The sequence below is a fragment of the Mobula hypostoma genome, chromosome 15, assembly GCF_963921235.1.
Source record: "Mobula hypostoma chromosome 15, sMobHyp1.1, whole genome shotgun sequence".
Classification (NCBI taxonomy): Eukaryota; Metazoa; Chordata; class Chondrichthyes; order Myliobatiformes; family Myliobatidae; genus Mobula; species Mobula hypostoma.
In genome coordinates, this window is record NC_086111.1 from 74,727,956 (window position 1) to 74,743,064 (window position 15,109).

The following is a 15,109-nucleotide window of genomic DNA, read 5'->3' on the forward strand; positions in this document are numbered from 1 at the left end:
CACCCCGTGTACACGAGTCACCCCCCCACTCCCCGTGTACACGAGTCACTCCCCATGTACACGAGTCAATCCCCCAAACCCCATGTACACGAGTCATCCCCCACTTCCCTTGTACACGAGTCACTACCCCACTCCCCGTGTACACGAGTCACCTCCCCACTCCCCGTGTACACGAGTCACCCCCCCACTCCCCGTGTACACGAGTCACCCCCCCACTCCCCGTGTACACGAGTCACCTCCCCACTCCCCGTGTACACGAGTCACCCCCAAACCCCGTGTACACGAGTCACTCTCCCACTCCCCGTGTACACGAGTCACTTCCCCACACCCCGTGTACACGAGTCACCTCCCCACTCTCCATGTACACGAGTCACCCCCCACACCCCCTGTACACGAGTCACCCCCCCACTCCCCGTGTACACAAGTTACTCTCCCGCCCACTCCCCATGTACAAGAGTCATCCCCCACTCCCCTTGTACACGAGTCACTCCCCCACTCCCCGTGTAGATGAGTCTCTCCCCCACTCCCCGTGTACACGTTTCACCTCTCCACTCCCCGTGTACACGAGTCACCCCCCCCACTCCCCGTGTACACGAGTCACCTCCCCACTCCCCGTGTACATGAGTCACCCCCAAACCCCGTGTTCACGAGTCACTCTCTGACTCCCCGTGTACACGAGTCACTTCCCCACACCCCGTGTACACGAGTCACCTCCCCACTCTCCATGTACACGAGTCACCACCCACACCCCCTGTACACGAGTCAGCCCCCCCACTCCCCGTGTACACAAGTTACTCTCCCGCCCACTCCCCATGTACATGAGTCACTCCCCCACTTCCCGTGTACACGAGTCACTCCCCCTCTCCCCGTGTACATGAGTCACTTCCCCTCTCCCCATGTACACGAGTCACCACCCACACCCCCTGTACACGAGTCAGCCCCCCCACTCCCCGTGTACACAAGTTACTCTCCCGCCCACTCCCCATGCACACGAGTCACTCCCCCACTTCCCGTGTACACGAGTCACTCCCCCTCTCCCCGTGTACATGAGTCACTTCCCCTCTCCCCATGTACACGAGTCACCCCCCCACTCCCCGTGTACACGAGTCACCCCCCCACTCCCCGTGTACACGAGTCACTCCCCCACTCCCGGTGTACACGAGTCTCCTCCCCACACCCCGTGTACACGAGTCTCCTCCCCACTCCCCTTGTACACGAGTCTCCTCCCCACTCCCCTTGTACACGAGTCACTCCCCCACTCCCCGTGTACATGAGTCTCTCCCCCAGTCCCCGTGTACACGAGTCTCCTCCCCACTCCCCGTGTACACGAGTCACCTCCCCACTCCCCGTGTACATGAGTCACCCCCAAACCCCGTGTACACGAGTCACTCTCTCACTCCCCGTGTACACGAGTCACTTCCCCACACCCCGTGTACAGGAGTCACTCCCCCAAGCCCCGTGTACACGAGTCACCTCCCCACTCTGCATGTACACGAGTCACCCCCCACACCTCCTGTACACGAGTCACCCCCCCCACTCCCCGTGTACACAAGTTACTCTCCCACCCACTCCCCATGTACACGAGTCACTCCCCCACTTCCCGTGTACACGAGTCACTCCCCCAAGCCCCGTGTACACGAGTCACCTCCCCACTCTCCATGTACACGAGTCACCCCCCACACCCCCTGTACACGAGTCACCCCCCCACTCCCCGTGTACACAAGTTACTCTCCCACCCACTCCCCATGTACACGAGTCACTCCCCCACTTCCCGTGTACACGAGTCACTCCCCCTCTCCCCGTGTACACGAGTCAACCCCCCACTCCCCGTGTACACGAATCACTCCCCCACTCCCCGTGTACACCAGTCTACTCCCCACTCCCCCTGTACAAGTGTCATTCACCCACTCCCCATGTACACGAGTCACTCCCCCACTTCCCGTGTACACGAGTCACTCCCCCTCTCCCCGTGTACACGAGTCAACCCCCCACTCCCCGTGTACACGAATCACTCCCCCACTCCCCGTGTACACCAGTCTACTCCCCACTCCCCCTGTACAAGTGTCATTCACCCACTCCCCATGTACACGAGTCACCTCCCCACTCACTGTGTACACGAGTCACTCCCCCACTCCCCGTGTACACGTGTCTCCTCCCCACTCCCCCTGTACACGAGTCATTCCCCCACTCCCCGTGTACATGAGTCACCTCCCCACTCCCCGTGTACACGTCACCCCCCCACTCCCCATGTACACGAGTCACCCCCGCACTCACCGTGTACACGAGTCACCTCCCCACTCCCCGTGTACACGAGTCATTCCCCCACTCCCTGTGTACACGAGTCACACCCCCCCACTCCCTGTGTACATAAGTCACCCCACCACTCCCCGTGTTCAGGAACCACCCTTGCCCTAGCTGTATGTTCATGAACCACTTCACTCCTTCCTTGTGCACACGAACTGTTCCCTGTATTTACAAACAACTTGCAACTCTTGCCCAATGTTCAGGGACCTTTCCCCATGTGCACAAACCAGCCTGCCTGTTCACCAAGCACTTCCATCCCTGCCCTGTGCCCATGGACCGGTCTCACCCTGCCCTGTGCCCATCTCACCCTGCTCTGTGCCCATGGACCGTTCTCACACTGCCCTGTGCCCATAGACAGCCCTCACCCTGCCCAGTTTCGTCTGCTCAGAGTGCCCCTGACCTCCTGCCTGTCTCTCTCCACCAGCCTGTAACTGCAATAACCACTCCAACCGGTGCCACTTTGACATAGCGGTGTACCACGCCACGGGGAACGTGAGTGGCGGTGTTTGTGACGACTGTTACCACAACACCATGGGCAGGAACTGTGAGCTCTGCAAACCTTTCTACTACCGCAACCCGACGGCCGACATCCGGTCTGAGAATACCTGCATCCGTGAGTGTGTCCCCGCGGCTGCGGGCTTTGCGACTCAGCACCTGGCTCGTGACATCCACTGTCCCACCCGGAAAGGGTGTAGGGGAGGCAGTCAGGGTTCTGGGGAGGGCTGTTCATTGTTTCAAGGAAGGATTCCGGTCTTCCAAGGGAGGGGATTCCAATTTTCCAAGGAGAAGGTCCAGGCATTCAGATTCATTTATGTATCATGCGTGCTTTGAAACACTCAGTGAGATGGGTCCTTTGCACACACACCCACACAGCCTAAGGATATGCTGGGGGCAGCTTGCAAACATCGCCACACATTCCTTTGCCAACACAGCATGTCCACAGTGTTCAGCAGAACAACACGAACAGAAAAAACAGAATAAAACAAGACAACAAATACAAGGCAAGCCCTTTCCCACCCCACACACATAGGCCTCTAACCCTAGGGCAACCTGCCTCCGAGCCTCCAGTCCTTAGCCCTGGACTCAGGCTCGCAGACAGTGGTCTCCAACACCCAACCTTCAGGGGACTTCCTCAGAGGTCCAGTGGGATTCCACGGATCACCATCGGCTGATAGAGAGACGACAGCCGCAGTATGCCACAATCCAGGGGAAGAGCATGGATATTGTTCAGAACCATCTCCACCAAGTGGACCGACAAGTATAGTCCCAAGGGGCAGAATGGTCTCCATGTGTTACTGCGTAATCACTAGGTCACAAACCAGCAGGAAGGACAAGGGCAGCAGGAACTCCATCGCCCACAGGTTCCCCACTCAGTCACACCTCAACGTGACTGGAACATCTATCACTGTTCGTCACTGTCAGTGGATCTGAACTCTGGAATGCCATCCCCACCAGCACTGTGACGTAGCCCTAACCCCCACCTTCTCAGGGCGGGGGCAGTTAGGGATGGGCGATAAATGCTGGCATGTCCCTTAACTAAACAAATTGGAAAGGGGTGGAAACACAGGAGACTGCAGACGCCAGAATCTGGAGCAAAAGCCATCAAATGTAGGAGTCAATTAGGCCATTCAGCCCATCAAGTCTGCTCTGCCATTCCATCATAGCTGATTTATTATCCCTCTCATCCACATTCTCCTGCCTTTTCTTCATAACCTTTGACGCCCTGCCTAATCAAGGACCTATCAACCTCTGCTTTAAACGTACTCGGTCAATGACTTAGCCTCCACAGCTGTCTGTCGCAATAAATTCCACAGATTCACCACCTTCTGGCTGAACAAATTCCTCTTCGTCTCTGCTATAAAGGGATACCCTCCTATTCTGAGGCAGTACCTTCCGGTCCGAGACTTCTCCACCATAGGAATATCCACTCTATCTCTGGTTTCAGTGAGATCCCCCTCATTCTTCTGAACTCCAGTGAGTACAGGCCCAGAGCCATCAAACGCTCCTCATGTGTTAACCCTTTCATTCCTGGAATAATTCTCATGAATCATCTAGCCCCTCTGCAATACCAGCACATCTCCTCTTAGATATTGAGCCCAAAACTGCCCCAAGTACGATCTGACCAGTGCCTTATAAAGCCTCAGCATCACATCCCTGTTCTCGTACTTTAGACCTCTTGAAATGAATGCTAACATTGTAGTTGCCTTCCTCACCACCGACTCTACCTGGAAGCTAACATTTAAAAAGCAAGTTGCTGAAGAAATCCCATACGTTGGACAGAGCATCTGCAGATGCTGCCTGACCTGGCAAGTGCCTCCAGTGCCTTGTCTCTCGGTGAGGGGATTGCGTTTCTCCCTTCCCGTGCTGTGGGGAGAGGGATTGCCTGTTGCGTGCTGCGGTCACCCTCCCCTCCTGACCGCGGGGTCTCATCGCCTTCCTCTGTCTGCCTGGCAGCGTGCGACTGTGACCCGGTGGGCTCCCTGGAGGGAGGGCTCTGCGACAGTGATACCGACCTGGACTACGGGGTGATCGCTGGGCAGTGCCGGTGCAAGGAGAACGTGCAGGCCGCTCGCTGTGACCGCTGCAAGGATGGTTTTTACGGTCTGAGCCTGGGCAACCCACAGGGCTGCACAGGTAGGTAGCTCTCGCCTGCACCCATCCATCCCCAGTGCCCAGCAGGGCGAGTTTAACCCGCCAGTGACAGGGCAGTACACACTGCTGACCCGACCCGACACTAGCCGCTCGGTGAGAGGGATCCCCACTGGCTGGCGGTCGGGCAGGGGCTTTGGGAACGCAGTGGACTGTGTGTGATGGGTCACTGCGACTATTCCCCCCCTCACCGGGTCCCACTGAGCCTCTCCCCCACCCCACGCAATCGAAGATGTACCTTCTCGGCAATTTGTTTCCTTGCCCCTCACGTGGATGAAGGGAGAGGCAGGGGACTGAGTGGGGGTGTGGGGTGACTCAACATGAGGTGGGATGGGCAGGAGAGGAGGAGGAGGAGGACAGGATGTGGAGGGAGTGAAGGGAGAGGTTAAGTGGGCAAACAGGAGGGAAAGCCTGGTGTTAGAGTGAGGTGAGGTATTGGGGTAGGGACAAGGAGGGAGAGCTGGTGAGGTGGGAATGTTTGGGAAGAGAGTACGGCCTCGTTTTACATTGGAGTGGCAGCTCCACTCCTCGCCCAGGTACCACTCCTGTCTGATGTCCAGTTTTCCCAGTATCCCCGCCCTCAGTGAGGATAGATTCCTGATGTCTTCCTGACCCAGTGGGATCAGATTTCAAGGTCTCATCCCTGAATGAATGTTCCAGATGCACCTCATCAAACCCATCTCTCTCAAACTTATGCTCAGTAAAATCCATCCCCACCTATAGAGCATGGAAACGGCCTGTTCAGCCCATCTAGTACATGCTAGCCAACAACTGATGCCATTTCATCCCCTCACCAGCCCGCAGGTCTCTGGGACATGGGAGGAAACTGGAGCCGATGGGGGAATTGGCGAGAACATGCAAACTCCACACAGAAAGTACCGGGGGTGGGGATCAAACCCAGCTCCCTGGAGCTTCTGAGGCGGAGATACTGCCCACTGTGCCAGCCAGTGTAACCCAGGCTCTGTGTTTAACCCTTTCAGCCCTGTGTTCCCCTTCTCCTGTCTGATGTAAGGCCCAGGATTGGATATGGTGATGGTAGGGTGGGGCACTGGGGGGACTGATCAGTGCTCGGCTCCCCCTCCCAGTGATGGGGTGTCCTGTGGGATGGACTGGGTGGTGGACGGATGTTGTAATGTGTCACCAATGCTGTGTTCCGCAGCCTGCCTCTGTGATCCTCGGGGAGTGGTGATGATGGGGGCTCCCTGTGACCACATCAGTGGGGACTGTATCTGCAAGAGGCACGTGACGGGCCGCTACTGCGATACGTGCCTGGTGAGTGTCAAGGCAGGGGCTGGGGTTCTCACGGGGTCTCCCATGGGTTCTGTGATGCTCGGAGGGCGGGAAATGTGAGAGAGTGTGGAACCAGACTGAGATGTCAGAGCAACAACACAGAAACTGGCCTTTCCATCAGACCGTAAGACATAGGAGTAGACAGGCCATTCAGCCCATCGAGTCTGCTCCACCATTCCATCACGGCTGATTTATTATCCCCCTCAACCCCATTCTCCTGCCTTCTCCCGTAAGCTTTGACATCCCGCGATTGCTAACATTGCATTTGCCTTCCTCACCACTGATTCAACCTATAAGTTAACCTTCAGGGTATCCTGCACAAGGACTACTAAGCTCTTTTGCACCTCTGATTTTTGAATTTTCTCCCATTTAGAAAATAATCTACACCTTTATTCCTTTATTTCTTCCACCAAAATGCATGACTATATGCTTCACTGCACTATATTCCATCTGCTGCTTCTTGGCTCATTCTCCCAATCTGTCCATGTCCTCCTGCTAATCTGTCCAAATCCTGCTTCCTCAATTCTACCTCCCCCTCCACCTACCTTTGTGTCATCCGCAAACTTGGCCACAAAGCCATCAATCCCGTTCTCCAAATCATTGACATAACGTTTAAAAAAAAAGCAGTTCCAACTCTGACCTCTGCAGAACACCACCAGTCACCAGCAGCCAACCAGCAAAGGCCTCTTTATTCCCACTCTTTGTCTCCTGCCAGTCAGCCAATCTTCTATCCATGCTAGTATCTTCCCAGTAAAACCATGGGCTCTTTATTTTGTTAAGTAGCCTCGTATGTAGCATCTTGTCAAAGGGCTTCTGAAAATCTAAATAAGCAACATCCACTGACTCTCCTTTGTCCATCCTGCCTATTATTTCTTCAAAGAATTCCAACAGATTTGTCAAGTAAGGAAACCATGCTGACTTCGCCTTATTTTATCATGTGCATCCAAATATCCCAAAACCACATCCTTAACAATTGACTGACATCTTCCCAACCATTGAGGCCTATAATTTCCTTTCTTCTGCCTCCCCCCCCCCCACCGGTTCTTAAAGAGTGGAGTGACATTTCAGTCCCCTTGAAGGGTCTTGGCCTGGAGTGTCAACTGTTTATTCTTTTCCATTGATGCTGCCTGGCCTGATGAGCATTTTGTGTGTGTTGTTTTGGATTTCCAGCATCTGCAGGTTTTCTCTTGACATTTTCAGTTTTCCAATCCTCCAGAACCATGTCAGAGTCAATTGATTGTTGAAAGATCATTACTAATGCCTCCACGGTCTCTTCAGCCAACTCTTCTCAGAACCCCGTGGTGTAGTCCGTCTGGTCCAGGTGACTTATCTACCTTCAGACTTTTCAGCTTCCCAAGCACCTCCTACCTAGTGATGGCAATGACACGCATCTCTGCCCCTTGACACTCTCACATTTCTGGCATGGAGTCTTCCACAGTAAAGGCTGATGAAAGACGCTTGCTAAGTTCATTCGGCATTTCTTATTCCCCATTAAACCCCTTCAGCATCATTTTCCAGCAGTCCGATATCTACTCTCACCTCTCTGAAGAAACCTTTGGAATCCTCTTCTATTTTATTGGCCGGCTTACCTTCGTATCTCATCTTCTCTCTCCTTATGGCTTTTTATTTGCTTTCTGTTGGTATTTAAAAACCTCCCAATCCTCTATTTTTGCTCTATTACGTGCTCTCTTTTCCTTTTATGCTGTCTTTGACTTTCCTTGTCAGCCACGGTTGCCTGATCCTCTCTTTAGAATTCGCCTTCACCTTTGGGAGGTATCTATCTTTCACCTTCATCCCAAAGATGAAGAGGTATAACTCAGGCCCACGAGTCCCAGCAACATGCTTGTAAATTTTCTCTGTACTCTTTCTATCTTGCCGGTATCTTTTCTGCAGGTAGGTGACCAGACCTGCGCACGATATTCCAAGTTAGGCCTCACCAGCATCTTATCCAACTTCATTATAACGCTGGGTGTTGGGCAGTCAGTGAACAAGCCTCACAGGGTTCTGGCACAGTGTGACTGGAGGGTGAGAGTTTGGCATGGGCACTGCCCCTGTCCTGTATTACAAACTCCCATGGGTTGAGCGTTAAGTCCGACTGAGCGATTTTACAGAACATCACGTAAGCTGCAATTGGGATTGGTTTATTATTGTGATATGTACCGAGGTACACTGTTCATACGGATCAGATCATTAGACAGTGCATTGGGGTAAAACAATAACAGAATGCAGAATGAAGTGTCAGACACAGTGCACTGTGTTTGTGTAATTGTGTGTCAGTGCATGTATGTGAATGCTCGTGGGAGTACTACCTGTATACGCGAGTACCGTGTGTATATGTGCGTGGCAGCGTGTGTGTGTGTCTGTCTGTCTGTTTGCACATGCTGTTGCCTGTTTCAGAGGTAGCCTGTGTAATGACTCCTTCCCTGTTTAACACACAGACGGAGTACTGGGGACTCAGTACTGACTTGGCGGGTTGTCGACCCTGTGACTGCGACTTCGGGGGCTCCTACAACAACAGGTAGTCACCCCACCCTCCATCTCTGCTGACGATCCCGTGTGTAACGGCCTTTGCCCCCACTCACTCCTGTCGCCTAGGGTGAATAGCTGTCGACCCTGCCAAACTGTGCAAATGCTTTGGCGCAGATACGGTGTGAGGCACCCAATGATCAGCCACGACACAAATATCAAACAATATACAAAGTGCGAGTAAAGAATTATACTTTATAGCAAATTTTGGTGATGGGTTAGTAGCAACAACAAAGAGAAAAGGAGCCACATAAGTAACTGATCAGTCTTGTGCACATAATATTTTAATACATTGGAGCTCACGCCTCCGATTCCACCCACAATGTCCTTCCGAGACTCCGGCCACCCTCCGAACCCCCGAGGTCTGGTATCCGCTGCCCTGGAACCGCTGTCCATTCCCTGCACGTCCGTCCTCTCCGGTCGCCTCCCGAAAAAGCCCACACTCCTCAACTCAGCACACACATACAAGATAACCGAACGTGACTTCCATTGGCTAGCAAATGAATACAATTTCCATTATCTCCCTGTATAACCCAAACATTGCTGTTGTAAAAGAGTACCCCTTGCTCAGCAGTTAACAGTACGAGAAGCCGTTTTGGTGATAAGCGATTTACAATTAACAGTCCATCTAGTATTACTGAGAGCCCGACACATGGTAACTGAGCTCAAGCACATATTTATCTGTCACACACACCTCGAAGCACTGGAACACACAGTAAAGTGCGTCATTTGCATCGACTACCGCCACAGTGCGAGGACGTGCTGGGGGCAGCCCGTCAGAGTCGTGATGCTTCCGGAGCCAGGGTAGCATCCCCACCTCGCATTAACCCTCACCCGTACACCGTTGGAGTGTGGGAGGAAAGCAGAGCCCCTGGGGAAACGTGTGCAGTCACGGGGAGAACGTACAAACTCCTTGCAGACAGCGGTGGCAATTGAATCTCGATCACTGACCCTGTAAGGCGTCACGCCAGCCTCGAGACTATCATGCTGGTCTGTGTATATGTTGTAGACAGTCAGTGTGTCCAGTGCGCCGTGTCTGCATTTACTGGGACATTGTTTGAGCATGGTGTCTGCAGTGACGGTTGGTGTTGTAACCCAGCAACCACACACTGAGCCTACCTGCTCAGAATCAGAGCTACAGCTCTCTCCCCCATGTTGAGCAAGCTTGCAGTGGAGATCCCTCACAGAGTGTCCGATGGCGAAGGGCAAACATGACACAATTCTACTGACCGAGGTGTGGTGTCATCGGACGTGACCCCGGTTCGATTCTGACCTCCGGTGCTGTCTGTGTGGAGTTTGTATGTTCTCCCTGTGACTGCGTGGGATCCCCTGGGTGCTCTGGTTCCCATCCCCACCCCAGCGTTGTGTGAGATGTTCCGGTGTGTGGGATGTTCCAGTGCATGGGATCCCTGGGCACTCTGGTTCCCTCCCTCACCCCAGCGGTGTGTGGGTCAGTGGGTCAATCGGCCAGTGTAAAATATTCCTCCTAGTTATGTACAAAGTTTGCAACATGTTGTGACTTAAGGACCTGAGTGACAGGGATAGGCTGAATAGGTCAGGACTTTATTTTCTGGAGCACGGGAGAATGAGGAGAGATTTGAAAGAGGCATACAGAATTATAAAGGGTTTAGATGGGTTAAATGTGAGCAGGCTTTTTCCACTGAGGTTGGGTGAGGCTACAACTGCAGGTTATGGGTTAAAGGTGAAAGGTGAAATATTTAAGAGAAACCTGAGGGGTGATTTCTTCACTCAGAGGGTGGTGAGGGTGTGGAACAAGCTGCCAGTGGAAGTGGTTTGATTTCACTATTTAAGAGAAGTTTGGATAGATACATGGATGGTCCGGGTACGGGGGCTGTGGTCCAGGTACAGTTTGATGGGACTGGGCAGATTAATATCTTTGCATGGACTAGATGGGCCGAAGGGCCTGCTTCTGTGCTGGAGAGTTCTATGACTCTGTTGCGTTGGTGAGTAACAGAAGAACTGCTTGTGGGCTGCCTCCCCCAGCACATCTTTGGCCTCTGTTGGTCATTAACACAAATGACCTACTTCCCTGTCTTCTTTTGATATACGTAGAGTCGTAGACTCATAGAGCAGTGCAGAAGCAGCCATTCGGCCCATCTAGTCCATGCAGAAAACATTTAAATTGCCTACTCCCATCAACCTGTACCGGGACCATAGCCCTCCATATCCCTACCATCCATGTACCTATCCAAACTTCTCCTAAATGTTGAAGTCGAGCTCGCATGCACCACTTGTGCTGGCAGCTCATTCCACACTCTCACACTTTGAGCAAATAAGTTTCACCACAAGTTCCCCTTAAAAATTTCACCTTTCACCCTTAAACCATGACCAGATCCCTTTGTTCCACCACACATCTCAGTTCTCTACTGTTCACTGTGTAAGACCCACCCTGGTTGGTCCTACGGAAGTGCAAAACCTCGCACTTCCGCCATTAAATTCCATCTGCCAATTTTCAGCTGATTTTTCCATCTGGTGCAGATCCCTCTATAAGCCACGATAGTCTTCCTCACTGTCTACTACACCCCCAAACTTGGTGTCATCTGCAAATTTGCCGATCCAGTTAACCACATTATCAAAGTATACAACTCTGAAATTCTTCTTCTCCAGATAGCCACGAAACCAGGAGAGAACAGAACGGTGGCACGATTGTCAACAGCCAAATCCCTCCTCCCCACACAGGAAAAACCTAACAGGCACCTTATCATCCAGGTCATTGATACAGATGACAAACAACAACGGACCCAGCACTGATCCCTGCAGCACACCACTGGTCACAGGCCTCCAGTCAGAGAGGCAAATCTCTACTACCACTCCCTGGCTTCTCCCTCAAAGCCAATGTCTAATCCAATTTACTATCACATCCTGAGTGCCGAGTGACTGAATCTTCTTGAACAGCCTCACACGCAGGACCTTCGTCAATGCCTTACTAAAGTCCACGTAGACAATATCCACTGCTTTTTCTTCATCAAATTTCCTGGTAACTTCCTCGAAAATCTCTGTAAGACTGGTTAGACATGATTGCAACACACAGAGCCATGCAGACTATTCTTACTCATTCCATGTCTATCCAAATACTTATATATCCAGTCCCTTAGAATACCTTCCAAAAACTTTCCCACAACTGATGTCAGACTCACCGGTCTATAACTTGCTGGTTTCTGTTTAGAGCTTTTCATAAACAGCGGAACAACATTGGCTATCATCCAATCCTCAGGTACCTCTCCTGTCGATAAGGATGATTCGAATATCTCTACTAGGGCCCTGGAAATTCCCACACAGGATTCGCACAGAGCCTGAGGGACACCTTGTCAGGCCCTGGGGATTTATCCATCCTGATTTGCCTGAGGACAGCAAACAGCTCCCCCTCTGTAATCTGTGCAGGGTCCATGAAGTTGAAACAGCTTTGCCTCACTTCTATAGACTCTGAGTTTGTATTCAGAGTAACTACAGACGCAAAATATTTATTCAAGATTCAAGATTCAAGATTCAAAAGACTTCATTGTCGTCCTAACCATACATCAGCTCTGCAGGGCAGAATGAGACAGTGTTCCTCAGGGGCAGTGCAATCATAACATAACAAACACAACACTAAATAATAAACATAACAATAAATAGTAAAACACAACAACCACAAGTCAGTTAAAGTCAGTTATAAGTGTCCAGTGTAAGTTAAAAGTGTCCAAAGCAGAGTCAGGTGGAGCAGCTATTTAGCAGTCTGACTGCCTGTGGGAGGAAGCTGTTTAGTAGCCTTGTGGCTTTAGATTTAAGAATTTATTTAAGAATTCTCCCATTTCTTTTGGCTCCACACATGGATTACCAGTCTGATCATCTGGAGGACCAATTTTGTCCCTTGCAATCCTTTTGCTCTTTACATATCTGTAGAATCCCTTAGCATTCTCCCTCACCTTGGCTGGTAGAGCAACCTCATGACTTCTGATTTCTTCAAGTGTTCTCTTGCATTTCTCGCACTCCATCAACACCTCATTTGTTCCCACCTGCCACGCAGCTCCTTTTTATTGTTAACCAGGAGGGGGTGCGGAGCCAGGGGGAGTGTGAGGGGGTGTGGAGTGAGGGGGAGTGGTGTGGGGGGGGGGTGTTTGTGTGCGGATTGAGGGGGTGCAGTGTTGGTGTGAGGGGGAGCAGAGTGAGGGGGTGCAGATTGAGGGGGTGCAGTGTTGGTGTGAGGGGGAGCAGAGTGAGGGGGTGCGGATTGAGGGGGTGCAGTGTTGGTGTGAGGGGGAGCAGAGTGAGGGGGTGCGGATTGAGGGGGTGCAGTGTTGGTGTGAGGGGGAGCAGAGTGAGGGGGTGCAGTGTTGGTGTGAGGGGGAGCAGAGTGAGGGGGTGTGAATTGAGGGGGTGCAGTGTTGGTGTGAGGGGGAGCAGAGTGAGGGGGTGTGGATTGAGGGGGTGCAGTGTTGGTGTGAGGGGGAGCAGAGTGAGGGGGTGTGGATTGAGGGGATGCAGTGTTGGTGTGAGGGGGAGCAGAATGAGGGGGTGCGGATTGAGGGGGTGCAGTGTTGGTGTGAGGGGGAGCAGAGTAAGGGGGTGTGGATTGAGGGGGTGCAGTGTTGGTGTGCAGTGCGGGGGGAGTGGATTGAGGGGAGCAGAGTGAGGGGGTGCGGATTGAGGGGGTGCAGTGTTGGTGTGCGGTGCGGGGGGAGTGGATTGAGGGGAGCGGAGTGAGGCGGTGCGGATTGAGGGGGTGCAGTGTTGGTGTGCGGTGCGGGGGGTGCGGATTGAGGGGAGCGGAGTGAGGGGGTGCGGATTGAGGGGGTGCAGTGTTGGTGTGCGGTGTGGGGGGAGTGGATTGAGGGGAGCGGAGCGAGGGGGTGTGGATTGAGGGGGTGCAGTGTTGGTGTGCGGTGCGGGGGGAGTGGATTAAGGGGAGCGGAGTGAGGGGGTGCGGATTGAGGGGATGCAGTGTTGGTGTGCGGTGCGGGGGGAGTGGATTGAGGGGAGCGGAGTGAGGGGGTGCGGATTGAGGGGGTGCAGTGTTGGTGTGCGGTGCGGGGGGAGTGGATTGAGGGGAGCGGAGTGAGGGGGTGCGGATTGAGGGGATGCAGTGTTGGTGTGCGGTGCGGGGGGAGTGGATTGAGGGGAGCGGAGTGAGGGGGTGCGGATTGAGGGGGTGCAGTGTTGGTGTGCGGTGCGGGGGGTGCGGATTGAGGGGGTGCAGTGTTGGTGTGCGGTGCGGGGGGAGTGGATTGAGGGGAGCGGAGCGAGGGGGTGTGGATTGAGGGGGTGCAGTGTTGGTGTGCGGTGCGGGGGGAGTGGATTGAGGGGCAGCGGAGTGAGGGGGTGCAGTGTTGGTGTGAAGTGAGAGGGGGAGCAGAGTGAGGGGGTGCGGATTGAGGGGGTGCAGTGTTGGTGTGCGGTGCGGGGGAGTGGATTGAGGGGCAGCGGAGTGAGGGGTGCAGTGTTGGTGTGCGGTGCGGGGGGTGCGGATTGAGGGGGTGCAGTGCGGTGCGGGGGGAGTGATTCAAGGGGAGCGGTGTCAGATTCATCGGTGATGTTCTCTTGCCCACAGGTGCTCCATGGGAAGTGGCCAGTGCGAGTGTCGCCCTCACATCATCGGCAGGCAGTGCAACGAGGTCCAGTCTGGATACTTCTGCATGTACCTCGATATGTATACGTACGAGGCAGAGGAGGCCGAACCTCGCTCACTCACTGACCCGCTGCCTGTAAGTAGTTGGACCACAGCGAGCAGCACCAGGACAGTTTCACTGGCCATGCTGCATGTTGCCCAGGTAACAGAGAAGCAGCCAATCACAGGCCATGCCACAGTCATCCAATCACTGGCCACAGTGTACAGTGCCAGGGTAATGGGAAGGTGCCCACACACTGGTTACAATGCACAGCACCAGGGCAACAGAGAGGCCGTGCTACACATTGTCCAGATAACAGGGAGCCATCCAAGCACTGGGTCCTACCACACTGTCAGGTAATTGGGAGGTACCGTATCCAATCACTGGCCACGCTACATGTTCCCTGGGTAACAGAGAGCCATCCAATCACACGTGCTAGCACATTGTGCCAGGGAATGGGGGGCAGAGCAATTACTGTCCATGTTACTTGGTCTTCAAGATGGTCTAATCACTGTGCAGCTGAGCAGCATGTTGCTGAGGTAACAGAAAGTTGTTCAGTCATGGACTGCTGACTGTACCAGACAGTGTCAGAGTAGGAGAGAACATCCAATCACTGGCCATACCTCACAGTGCCATGGTAAGGCAGTTGTCCAATCACTGCAGCAGGGTAATGGGGAGTCGTCCAATGATGATGTTACATGATGTCAGGGTAATGCGGAATTGTCCAATCACTG

At 53.3% G+C, this 15,109-nt stretch overlaps 1 protein-coding gene across 4 annotated transcripts in view; it reads left to right on the top strand.

Annotated features, from left to right (window-relative positions):
• Positions 1–15,109, top strand: part of lamb2l (laminin, beta 2-like) — a 229,022-nt gene that overhangs the window by 106,538 nt on the left and 107,375 nt on the right. For all 4 annotated transcript variants that reach the window (XM_063068278.1, XM_063068280.1, XM_063068277.1 and 1 more), the window contains 5 exons: positions 2,729–2,917; positions 4,759–4,938; positions 6,113–6,225; positions 8,682–8,761; positions 14,318–14,471. In XM_063068278.1, the coding sequence (XP_062924348.1) occupies positions 2,729–2,917; positions 4,759–4,938; positions 6,113–6,225; positions 8,682–8,761; positions 14,318–14,471 (716 nt within the window). The remainder of the gene's footprint in view (positions 1–2,728; positions 2,918–4,758; positions 4,939–6,112; positions 6,226–8,681; positions 8,762–14,317; positions 14,472–15,109) is intronic.